At 39.5% G+C, this 13,384-nt stretch overlaps 1 protein-coding gene across 1 annotated transcript in view; it reads left to right on the top strand.

The window, feature by feature from the left end:
- Positions 1-8,524: 8,524 nt before the first annotated feature.
- The window catches only part of Itgb8 (integrin subunit beta 8), a 75,987-nt gene continuing 71,127 nt past the window's right edge, over positions 8,525-13,384 (top strand). Inside the window, exon 1 of the mRNA XM_076920913.1 lies at positions 8,525-9,686. Coding sequence (XP_076777028.1) covers positions 9,560-9,686 — 127 coding nt within the window. The 5' untranslated portion in view covers positions 8,525-9,559. The remainder of the gene's footprint in view (positions 9,687-13,384) is intronic.

Consider the following 13,384-nt stretch of genomic DNA (forward strand, 5'->3'; position numbering starts at 1 on the left):
TGGGTATGAGTATTTGTTTATGAACTATTTTTTACAACATCTTTAAGATCATACCACAATTAAAAAGCACACACAAAGAACGTTTATATATCTGTGTTTCCACATTTATACAGCTTCCCTATGACCAACCTCACACCACAGTGATATTTTTGATAGAGTAATACCATATTTCACCTATAGTTCACAGTTTATATTGAGGGTTACTCTTGCTGTTCTACATCTTGTGAGTTGACACTAATGAGGCTGACATTTTGTTCACCATTGTATAGGACACTTTCACTGCAGTCAAACACTTCTGCTCTTGCTGTTCATCTTTCTAGCCGAAATAACCTCTACCAATCACTGTTCCTTATACTGTCTCCATAGACTCCCCCCCTTTTTTTATAGAATGGTATATAGTTAGAATCATATAGTAGAACTTTTGCAAATTGGCTTGTAGTGAGAATTTCTGGTTTTGCTGGAGACCCAATTATGCCATGTGATGTTTTTCTCAAAGCTATCTTATGAAAGGATGTTTTGCTGAGGCAGACACGTGAGAGGATGTGTTTTGCTGAGAACAGATACATGGTGTTTTGCTGTAAGCTTTCTGGTGAATGGGCATGTGATATTTTGCTGGAGCAGATGCTTGAGAGGACATGTGATATTTGGAAAGAATATAAGTATAATCCAACAGATAGTGGACGATGTTCTGGTCTTGAGTCACCTTACTGTCTTCGCTGAGGATGCTCTGGCATTGGTTCACCTTGCTGTTCTTCCTTGGGCTTTGCTGATGCTGATCTGTGCTGAGCACACTCTGCCATTGGCTCACCTGGCTTTCTTCACTGATCTTGGTTGGTTGTGACTTTGTAGAGAGAAACACACCAAAGAATTTCTGGTAGTGTTCCAGCTGCTTCTTGCCACTTCAGTGGACTTGTGCTGATTGGAGAAGCCTCATGGTTTCTTCTGGGTCAAGCCACTGCTGATGATTCATATTCAGTATTTTGCTAGTAGATGGGCCTCTAGCAACCGAGATTGAGTTACTTCTGAACAGGTCCACATTCCCCTTTTCCTATTAGCCATCTTCCTCCTTTAACTTTGGTGTTGACCAGCTATAAAAGAGGTTGAAGCATTTAAGAAACCTTATTAATGTAGGTTTTGAAAAGTCTTAGCATACAGGGCCTTCTTTCATGTAACAATATGCACTTAAGTTTCTCCATATCTTTTGCAGTTTAATAATGTACTTTGTTTTAGTGTTGATAAATATTCCACCATCAGAATATATTATGTTTTACTTATTTACCAAATGATTAGAAAACATCATTTAAAAAATTTACTGAATTTATTTTTTGACAATTTCATATATGTATAAAGAGCTAATTGCTATAACCCTCTGATGTTGGGGGCCGACTTTTAGCAGAAAGCAGCTATCAGCTTTGCAGCCATCTTGAGCCATATACCCTGACATGAGACTTGGATTACAATAGCCTACAACAGCTGAGCACACTCTGATAATCTTGGTTCAGATACCTTGGGTGTGTGAGATTAAAGGTGTGTGAAATTAAAGGTGTGTAACTTAAGAGTGTGACTTAGAAGTGTAGAGATCAGACTTAGAGACAAGACTTAAGGGCATGATTAAAGGTGTGGCCAAAAGGCATGGCTTAGAAGTGAGACATAAAAGGCAGAGGCAGACAGAGAGAGAATCAGACACAGACAGAGGAGACAAGAGAAGCAGACACTTAGAGGAAGAGAGACTGAAGAATAAACAGGATTGAATCACACTCTGTCTGGTCTCCATTCTTCGAGTCCGTCCTCACTCTCTCTCTTGTTGAACCCCGACCCTCAGACTGGAGCGGCAGCCCTGGCCTCAACATTTTACTCGGGCCGCGACACTCTGACCCTTGTATCTCTCTCTCTCTGGCCATCTTCCCTACAAGGGAATAGTTTCCATCTATTTCTTTTTCTTTTCTTTCATTTGTCTAAGACCTCTACATTTAACTAGAATAATCTGTGTGACTATGGGTTTAGAACTGTCCAGTGAAGTCCTGTGATTTCTTCAATAGGTTCACAATGACTGTCCCCCAAGTATCCAGCTGTAGCCAATAATCCAAAAGAGACAAGTAGTACCTATGAGGCCCTCCAATATGTGTGATTGATTGCTGATAGTCCAGTCTTCTGTAGGCTCACTGAAAGCAGACATATATGCTACGAGCTTATTACTATACAGGTTGTGTTATGTCTAGAAAACAACATTTTACAGCCTTTGAAAAACATCTTGATTGCTTCCAAGTTTGAGAAATTATGATTAAAGGTGATATAAAAATTCATGTTCTGGTTCTATGTTGACATAGTTTTCAACTCCTTTGAAAAAAATAACATCAAATATGATTACTGTTTCATTTTGTTTATAATAAATGCCAGACAGTCTATATAAGTCTAATTATAGTACTTTGGAGTCTCGAGAGCAATGAATAGTAGTAGTTTCTGTTGCTTTACATTCTCACCAGAATTTGGTACTGTGTTAGGGATTTTAGCCATCATAAAAATGTCATGATGTATCATTTTCATTTTCCAATTCTGGTAGTTGTTTTAATGTCATCCTTGTAAAAATGAATACATTGAGGCATGGGGAAAATAAATAATCTGCCCATGATTCAACAGCTACTAAGTGACAGATTCAAGTTAGACATTTTCTACTCCAAAGTTCTTGTAATTTTTTGTTGTGGGTTACTTTATAGATAGACAAGAATAGAATTCAAATTTTCATATTCAGCATCTCAATTAGGTTCCTCACTGGTGTTATTTTAGTTCTCCCTTGAAACAAGGAAACACCAGGAAAAAGTGGAGAAATGAGGGAGACAACTCTTGAAATGCGTAGATCTACTACAGTTCATTTTCATGGGGGAGTTTAGGGGAAATGTACTCAGTGTTGTTCAAACTGTGATATAATGTATGTTCCTTTCAGAATGATCTGAGAGACAATTCTTTGTTGTTTGGAAAGGACATTTAGAAACTGAAAGTTATTAGAAACTTATACAGCCATTTAAAATTTTAGTGACATTTATTATTCTAATAATTTATTTTATTTTATTTTTATTAGCCTATGATAGATAAAAAACTATTTTTGAAAACTATTTCAAAAATACTGTAGAATATAGGTCCCAAGTGATTTCTTTCACAGAACTGGGAACTGGAATATTTATACCTTGCTCTTCATATGATCAGTTGCAGTTAAGGGAATATCAATTCACCAGCATTCCAAGCTATATCATTAGCCAGATGAGATAAGAGGCAACCCTGATAGCACCTGCTATAGGCTTGAGCCAATACAAAATTTCTCAAAATTTAGAGATGAATTCAAACATCTTTGCATTTCTAGAATTCCCATAAAGATGAATTGGAGGCTAAGTAAGCATCACTTTGCTGCATGCTGAAAGGGGGTTGCGGAGAATAAAAGGAGGCCGGAATAATAGATAAAATATTAATAATAATAATAGATAAAATATTCCTAAATAACGTATTTTCCACAGAGGAATCCAACAACAATAGCTCTTCCTTTTCTTCTCCACTCTCAGTGCTCCAGTGCAATGACATATGAGAGAAGTTCTGAAACTTAGATATTTGATTATGAATCTTCAGCAACTGGTTTACAGATAACGAGATGATTCAAACTCTTGTGAGTTAGACACTTCTAGGTGTAGTCATTTGAATGAAAATGGACCCCACAGGTTCATAGGGAGTGGCACTATTATGAGGTGTGGTCTTGTTGAAAGAAGTATGTCATTAGTAGGTGGGCCTTTCGGATACTCAAGCCAGGCCCAATGGTTCACTCTTTTCCTACTGTCTTGAGATCCAGATATAGAACTCTCTGCTATTTCTCCAGCACTGTGTCTGTCTGTATGCCATCTTGTTTCCTGCCATGATGACAATGGACTAAACCTCTGAACGAACTAAGCCAACCTCAATTAACTGTTTTTCTTTATAAGAGTTGCCATGGTCATGGTGTCTCTTCACAGCAGTAGAAACCCTAATTATGACAATCAGTCAATGTCTCCTGGTTCTGTGGCCTCATTCAACCCTGTTCTCCCAGCCTGATTCTAATTCTGTGAGCTCTCAACTTCTTCTCATTAAAAAAAAAAAATAATAATAAAAGGATATAGCATTTACAATACTATTCTATTACTTGAAATCAAAAGTCATCACTAATGTGTGGTGGTCCAAGAAAATCAGAACTCTGATTCATGCACGCCCAAGAATTCTTAAGGAAATGAAGCTATCCTCTTTGCCTACTTGGGTCTCAATTTCTACATCTGTAGAAGAAGAACAATTGAGCATTATGCATGTATGATGGTCCCAAAATAAAGAGTTTTTCAACATCAAATAAATGGTGGCCTAATCTACTTTCTGGAAATTTCTCTAGGGAAGAGCTTAATACTTAACTGAATGTTTTCTGAGCTTAATCATCAAATCTTGCTTCATAAAACAATAGTAGCTTTAATCATCTATCATCTACTTTTATAAGATACTAGTTCCACCTCTCTCTCTCTCTTTCTCTCTCTCTCTCTCTCTCTGTCTCAAAATTTCACTTAATAGACTTTGTTTCTATTGATAACAATTTTGAGAAGCCTTTATTTAGTACTTAACTATGGGCTTCAATAGTCATGAGAATAGAAAAGCCATTCTAAGAGCTTACTGAGATGGTTGCTGGGCTGTATACAAAACCTACTAATTCCAAATCTCCTGGAACAGAGAAAGAATAAAAGTTTGTTAATACTTTAAGATGATTATGTGGTAGATATTCTTCCACCTATAAATAGCAAAACAGTCTAAAGAGAAGTGCTTTCCAATGTTTCATGTGCGTCCTCAGAAGAAGCATCTAGACACGATTATTATCATGACATAGTCCAATTTTTAGATCATTTTCATCTCTTATGAGCTGTACATGAGAGAAGCTTACAGACTTGTGATGATGCTCTGAAAAGCTACCCAGTAGCTCCAGTCTCAACTTCAAAAGACACAATATTGGAGTGTTAATATAACTGGGGACACAAGTATGAAGTAAGTCATTTGGGGAAAAAACAATCAGTTTCACATTTACATACTCAATAAAATCTCTCAGATATGTCTGTCATTCCTACTACCCACACAGCTTATTCATCCTCACCATAAACTGCATTGCCAAGAAATTAAGGTTAAAGGAGTAGGGTAGAAACTTAAGTCGTCTAATTTTATGACTTATTAACAACTCAAAGAATCTAATGATTCAAGGGTGAAATGAATAGCTAGGATGTTATTTTAGACTATCTATGAATTTCATTTGCTCTCATTACCACAAATGATGAAAAATTGACTGTCAGAAATTTCAAAGCAAGACTGAGCAGCATGATAGAAAACAGAAATTAGTCATCATTTTGAACATTTTTCTTTGTTAAACTTCAGGTAACAATGGAGATATTACTGTATTTCTTTATAGTATCATGTCCATTTTTTTAAATAAGAGAAATTATAAGTTGTGTGGCCAGTGGCATTTGTTAAATACAAGTATACCTTTTATCTCTAGGTTATTTATTACATTTATTATTAGAAAACTCAAGGATGAACTGCAGAATTTCAGGAGTAATTATATTTTCATAGCCCAAAATGTTCAAATATTTTCCTCATATCTGTAGGCTCACAGTCTAATGTCTAGCACATTATTTTATTTTGATAACCAGGGTTATACTCTCTTTCCATCAGAAAAGCAGTAGCAAGTAATGCTGTCATTTTTCAATAACCTTTAAAAATTGGCATTTGGGAGTTTTGGGTGTATGCATAGTGGTGCCTGTGTCATGTATGTAGTTGTGTGGTGGTTGTTCATTTTGTCAACTTGACACTATCTAGATTCACCTGAGAAAGGAGTCATAATGAGGAATTATCTTCACTGGCTTTGCCTATGAGGGATTTTCCTAATTGGGTTTATTGATGTGAAAAGACTCTCCGTGGATATAGGCAGCACCTTTTCATGTTCTGGCCTGGAGTGACTAAAACAAGGGACCCTGGGTACTGCCTGCCCTGAGTGATTTGCTCTTTGAAGTTTCTGTCAACTTGATTTTCCTTGAAATAATGGACTGTCACCCTCAACTGAGAGCCTAGCAAAGCTTTCTTTGGTTGATCTTGTGAAAGTATTTATATCACAGCAACAGGAAACAAAACTGAGACAACCTGTCAGTGTGCAAATATACATCTGTCATGGCATATATATGCATATGTGAGTGCATGCCTGTGGACAGTGGGTAGAGTTGACTCTGAATGCTTTTCTGGATTTCCCTTATTGGATTCTTTTCTCAATTTCTCTCCATCTTTTGTTTTTTTAAGACAAGGTCTCTCATTGAACTTGGAACTCATGGATTCAGTTAAACTGGCTGGCCAATAAGCTTTGGAAATCTATCCAGTCCCTATGGAGTTGGGAGGAGGGGCTCCCATGCCAAGCTTTTTATGTAGGTTGAGGGGGATCCAAATTCAAGACCTCATGCTTGTGTGACATTTACCAACTGCACAGTCTACCCCAAACCCTGGCATTTATTTTCATGTATTTTTTGGCCAAAAATGGATGTCTTTGGAATTACTTTCAACCTTCCCTAAACAGATTTGTTTCACTGTTTTATCTTTCCACACAGTAGATTTGAATATATCTATATCTATATGTGTGTGTATATATTGTTATGTGTGGAATATATATATTTATATATATATATTAAATATATATATATTTCCCACCTAACAATATACAGTTATATATTTCAGCAGTTGCACAATATTATTATATCCATTCTTATTGTATAAGCTTCTGTCTCATTCAATATTGTAACTGCCAGTTCTGATCCAGATGTAAAAACATGTGACTGAAACGTTAATATACCAGTAATTTTACAACACAGATTGGAAACTATTGAGATTTTGTTATCTTTGTTGGAGCATTGCACTGTCTCAAAGGTTGTTGCATTGCCTAGGTTTGTCACATAATTTCAAGAAAATAAACACACTTCCCAGCTAAACAGTCTCTAGCCGTATTTAGACTATGTTAGGTTTGTGTAACACCCTGTCTCAGCTACTTTGCAGGCCCTTTATAGATGTTTCAATGAAGATGTCCATGAAGAAATTTGAAAAACAAAAAAACAAAAAAAAAAGAAAATTTAAAAATGAGGTAAAATGTGTTTTATTTGCTAAGAGAACAGTGATTTGTGTTGACTGACATCTGTCCTTGAAGTTTGTATTGCCCCCTTAGCTTAGCAAATGGTCCTCCTTAACAGATCTAGGGCACTTTTCTAACTAGGTTCCTGGCTTTATTGTTAACCCAATGCACAGTCCACACCTGAAGAAAGGGGAGTTTTCGATGTTGTGGTTTATTAACCAGGTACTTTCCATTCTCTGTCAACAATTAGAAAACAGAAAGAATTTTTTAAAGAAGGGGGTTGGTGGGACCTCCTACTTGTTTTCTTTACTCCAAATAAGAAGCCGGAAACAATTAAGTAGAGAGGAAAATCCCCTATAGTTCACCTTGACCTGGCTGGTCTGGTCTGATGCCTGTAAGAAGCAGTGCTGTGTAAGCCACTAATAAAAAAGTCAAATTTCAAGACAATGGAAATTACTTCTGCTCCAGGGCAAACTAGGAGCCAAGCTCTCCCAGTATCAAATTAGAAAAGGAGCTGTTTCCCAAACCTAGAGACTTGTGTTCCTTCTTTCTCCTTAAGGTGTCAAGGGCGCTGAGAAGACCTGGAAAGGCAGTGCTACTTCCTTGGCTGTCCAGTTTAGCCACGCTTCAGCCTCACCCAAAAACTGCAAAACTGAATTGCAAGCTTGCACTCATTTACTCTTCTGCTGCCATCTGTAACTTCTTGTTTCCATTTACTGAGAAGGTGGTGTTTAAGGTCAAAAGATCCATTGTAACCATCAAAAGGCCAAAGAACCACAAACAGACCCTGGGAAAAAGCTAGGCTGTCCCTTTCAGAGCTGAGGATCTACAAAAGGAACAACGAAATAGATCTGACAGTAGAATACATCTTGTCTAAATCTCTGGGGAGACTCCAGACAGATTTGGGATCGGACACAGGGAGAAGTCTTAAGGCTGCAAGGAAAGTGGGCAGTGCATACTCCAAGAGCAGTGCTGGGGGAGGGGAAAGGCCCCCGAAATCCACTTTGTATGCAGCAGCTGCGGGCCAGTGAGGATTCCTGAACAAAGGAGCACGCAGCACGAGGATGAAATGTTGGGGTTCAAGCTGCCACTCGAGCTGAGCGAAGTTTTCCACCTATACAGTTATGCGAGCGTTGGGGCTCAGGATTGGGGGGTGGGGGGAATAAGGGAAAAGAGAACTCAGCATGCGATTCCTGTTGCGCCACTACGCACCAGGAATTCTTGAGAACGATGGGAATGGCAACTATCAGATTCGAGGGGGGAGAAAAAGAGCTGGAGTGAGCAAAACAAAGAGCGAGTGTGGGCCGCGGTGACTTCATGCCTCACCAATGTCCCGCCCACGCTACTCCGAGCTGGAGCTGTTTGCTGCTTCTGCTGCTGCTGCCCTGGGCCGCCACTGCGCTTGCTGGCGACCCAAGCAAGGAGCATTGTAGCGTGGGGAGGTTTCCTAGCAACTCTCAGTTCGGAGCACGCCCAGCCACCCGAAAGCTGGTAGCCACCACGGGGGGCCACAGAACTAGAGCACCCCATCCCTGCCCATCGCCTGCCTTGCTTCCCTCTCATCCTCTGCGGGTACAGCCCAGAACTCATCAGCTGCCAGGGTTCTGGGTGGCCAGACGCCTGAACCGACTGAGTCCGAGAAAGGACAAGGGTACGCAACTCCCTCCCAGCGAGGTGCGTGGAACGTCCCCTTCCAGCCCAGTAGGCAACCGGGATGCCTTGTTCGTGGCCCGCGAGTGCAGACGGGAGCTTCTAGGGGGCTCGCGGAGCCGCTCCCCCAGGCTGTTGGCATCCGTGTCTCCTCTCCCGCCAATCGGGACGCTGCCGCCTCGACCTCAGTTAGCTGCGACTAAGTGGAGTTGGCCTCCCTGCCCACCTGTGGAAGAAGCTAGCACAGACTGATGCGCCAGCAACTCCCCCACCCCCTTGGCCTTCTAGCTGTCCCCTCCCACTAATGCAGCATCACCCTGTGAATTACATTAGGGTGGTTTTCCCCCCAGCCTCAGGCTTTGTTTGGGTTTGATTGTGTTTGGCTCTTCGCTAAGCTGATTTATGCAGCAGAGCCCCATCGGCTGGGGAGAAACAAAAGCTCTTTTCTTTGTCTGGGAGCGGACTGTGGAGCCCGAACTTGCTAGCCCCCGCGGGCTATCGGCTGTCCAAGGAGGTGCTTTTGGTTGAGACTGCAAGCCCCGCTGTGCGGAGCTGGGAGGGCCTCAGGGGCCCTGAGATGCAGAGAACTGCCTTGGCCCGCATACCTGTATCGCCTACTCAGAGCAACTGGGTCGGTCAACCCGGCCTGTCGAAAAGGTCCTAGGGATTCTCGGCCCACGGGCCTCAAGGTGCGCTCCCAAGACGCGAGAGCGCATTAGGCAAGCGACTAGGCAGCGGGCACGGGGCGGGCTGCTTTGCATTATGTGCGGCTCGGCCCTGGCTTTTTTGACTGCTGCATTGCTCTGCCTGCACAACTGCCAGCGAGGTCCAGCCTTGGTTCTAGGGGCGGCCTGGGTATTTTCACTTGTTCTCGGACTGGGCCAGAGTGGTAAGTTATTTTGCTTTGTTTTCTTTTCTTCTCCCAAAATCTCGGGCTGGTATTGAGAGTTTATGGCCTGGGCATCCCTGACAGGTAAGTGGTATATGTCAGTCATGGTCAGTCGAGACTTGAGGAGTGCAGGTGTGTAACAAAGTTCCCCATAAAGAAGCCAGGTATCAGACATTTTCACCCCTAAGTGACAGCAATAGTCCACAGTGCTGGGAAAAGTTTATTTGGGTTGAAGTTTGGGAAAGAGTCTGTTGTACTTACAGAATACAATTTGGGGGTTCCAGTATTTCCTGAGGGTATCACTATCTAGTTTGTATTTCCCAACTTTTCACCATGGGGGCTGGACATCATCCACTAAGTGGCTGTGGCTAAGATGATTTTTCATAGGACAGAGTCTTCCATTTATTGGTCTATGAAAGAACAAGTTTCTTCTGCCATAACATTCAGCCTGAATGAATTAAATGCCCTTGAGGAATATCCATTCATGGTTTAAGCCACTGGCCTGCGGTGGGGTGGGGAAGAACACTTTCAAGTTGTTAAATTATTGCATCTAATGATCTGTCCCCTAAGTTAGGTCTCTGTTACCAAGAGGTCACCTCTCTATAAATTTTTATTGTTTTCATCTGTAAAACAGATAAAGATGCCTACCTTTCCTAAGTCATTTCTAGTTGGACAGTGCATGAGAAGGGGCTTGGGACTTTAACATGGTAGCATTGTATTCTTGGTGATTCCTGAAACAGAGTAAGTAATAATAACAATTACCTACCTAAGAATCAAATTTACCGTAGAGGCCAAGTATTTATTTTTGCAAATGGAGTTACCATTGCCGTACTTAAATTTTTTTTTCACTTTTCTCTTTGGGTTACTAATCCCTTAAATTTTATTAGAGACTTATTGTAGTCTCTTAACCTGAAAGGAGTTTTAATTAATAGCCACACTTCTGTAGTAAAACTAAAATTTAGTTCTGCACTTTGAATTGGCGTGCTGGCTCTCTTCCTGAAGTTAACTAAACACTTATATGTAAAAGTTTATACTGGAAAAGTCCGGGTAACTTCTTTTAATTATTGAATATATAGTTGTCTAACATTAGTTTTGGGAGAGATTTTTCTAGTTATATGAAACAGGACAAGCTAGAGCTGACTTTCATCTTGTAGTTATTTTGAGACTTTGAGATTTCAAAATAAGTGAAACTTAATGCAAAGGAAAGAGTCACACTTATTATCAAGTATCTTTTAAATGGAACATGTGTTTGCCACAGCAGATTTTCCACTGAGCATAATTCCATCCTATGTCAGTACGTAAAGTGTTCTCCTCGATTTAGTAAATATCCACACCAGTAAACTGACCAAAACATATCTACAGAATATATTTTGTTCCGAAAAAAGTCTCACTCACCTTTAATCTTTGCTAATAACAGAGGTTTTAAAAGGTTCATTGCTCTTGTAAAGATAAGTCAAGTTCCTGTGTACCAGCAAGATATTTCCATCCAGTGACTATTATTGATTTGAAGCAAGTATTATGAATGGGCTGCCTTGCACCTGCTGACCTGAAAAGTGAATGCTTATCTGAAATCAAAACAAGGCATCCTTTTCCCAGTCTCTGTCAATATACAAAGGCTTCTGATGTATACTGACTTGCATGGTAGTTTAAAACATGAAGAAAAAATTTAAATTATAGCCGGTACTACTCAGCAAATTAGAGATCAGTATAAACAGCTGTACTTTGTGATACAGCTACAAGTCTTAAATTACAGGTCTTACTGTGCAAATTAAATGCTTAAAGCAGAGTAGAAATTTAGGTATCAGTTACAAAGGAAATCTTATTCCCATGCCCAGTATTTTACACCAAGAAAATGCTGAGGGCAATAAAGCCATAGTAAGAAGACTAAAGCTACACATCACTTTGGCTTTAATTTTTAAAGAACAATTTATACAAATGCACATTAGACGTATAGTAGTGCGAGTAGAGGGAGCTGAGGATGGCTGGATACAATGGGTAGAATATGTTATGAATGAGATACAAAGATTTCTGATGTAGAAAGCATTACTTTAGTTTCTTTTAATTTTCCCTTCCAGAAACTAATGACAATTAAAGTCATCAACGTCAACATTAAAAAACTAAGACAATTAAGTCATCATCGCCAACATTAAAAAACTGATGACTAATGGTTTTCCATTAAATAAAAAATTAGTTAACATTGAAGTTATTGTAGCAACATTTTGCTTCTACATTTGCTAATTTTAAAAGATTAAAACTAATTTGTTACCCAATTTCATAGCAATAGAAAAATGATATAATCTCAAAACTCACAATTTCTTTAACAAATGGTAGTAGCTATTATTGCAATGAGATTTCATTTTCTGTTTATTTAGCTATCATACATTTTTCCATTGCAATCAACCTACAGAATGAGCTTTGCTTTGTGACAGCAGCATGACTTTCCCTGAAATAGATTTCATCATATCAAGTATTCTTTGACTATCCCGAGTTTGTGTGTTTGTGTGCGCGCGCACGCGTGTGCATTCAATGCACAGCCATGATTTTGCATGTGTGGGGTGCACATATGGGTGGGTATGAATGGATATGGATAAATATGCATTTGGAAGCTGGAGGTTGATGTCCGAACCATCCTACATTGCTCTTTCACCTTATCCCTTGAAGTAGAGTCTCTCAGTCAAACCCAGAATTCATTGATGTGGGTAGTCTTGATAGCCAGCTTGTTTCTGAGGATTCTGTCCCCATCTCCCAAGACTAGTATTATAAGCAGTTAACATACCACTGGACATTTGTATGTGAGCTTCCAGAGACCTAAACCCCAGCCGTGCAAGCAGGTTAACCACTGAGCCATCTCACCAGCCTCCAAAATTCTTTAGCTAGTCTTCTATGTGACTTTCATATAATATGTACATAATAATTCTGTCTTTATGCAACAAAGACACTTTGGGGTCTGTTAAAAGCCATCCATAGTGATCTTACATATGAAAACAAGGAGCTGATATAGTTTCAAAAATGTCCTTCTACTGTAAGTGCTTTGAAAGAGTTTCCTGCTTATTTCATTTTACCATACTGAGCCCTTGTGGAAAGCTTTATACATCATGCGGAGGTTCTGCTAAACTCAGATCTGGTGACTGATTATCAAATCTGTTATCTAACTCTTAGTTATCACCTTACTAGACCTATCATCAATTAGGAAGTTGATACTGTCGACCCAACAGTATCAACTATATTCTCCTAGTTTAACCTCTTTATCCATCACTGATTTTGATTCTTGTTCATTCTATAAACTCCAATAACAGCAGTGGCTCTAGAATTCTGCCCTCATTTCTCTTCCTTATCAATACAGAGACCCCCAAGTGTATTGATCTAGCCTAGGTATTTTAAGTTGTGATTCTATGATGACACTATGCAGATGTCTATCTCCAATCTTGACTTCTTATTGGATCTCCAGAGGAGAAAGCAAACTGTTAATTCCCTATTGTGTGTCTAAAGACAAAATTGATCCTTATATATTCAAAACCAAACTTGCCCCTTTCACATTCTGTCAGTTCAGTCAGTGGTGAGTCAGATTCTTGGTAGTTCAGACTTGAAAGTGAGGACAACTGACCAGAAAGCAGAATTTCTTAGACTACATTTGCCAGCTGATAACTTTTAAAGGTATGTTTACGTTTGAAAGATATATTATTTACTTGTGAATATAT

This window comes from Arvicanthis niloticus, chromosome 23 (assembly GCF_011762505.2).
Source record: "Arvicanthis niloticus isolate mArvNil1 chromosome 23, mArvNil1.pat.X, whole genome shotgun sequence".
Lineage (NCBI taxonomy): Eukaryota > Metazoa > Chordata > Mammalia > Rodentia > Muridae > Arvicanthis > Arvicanthis niloticus.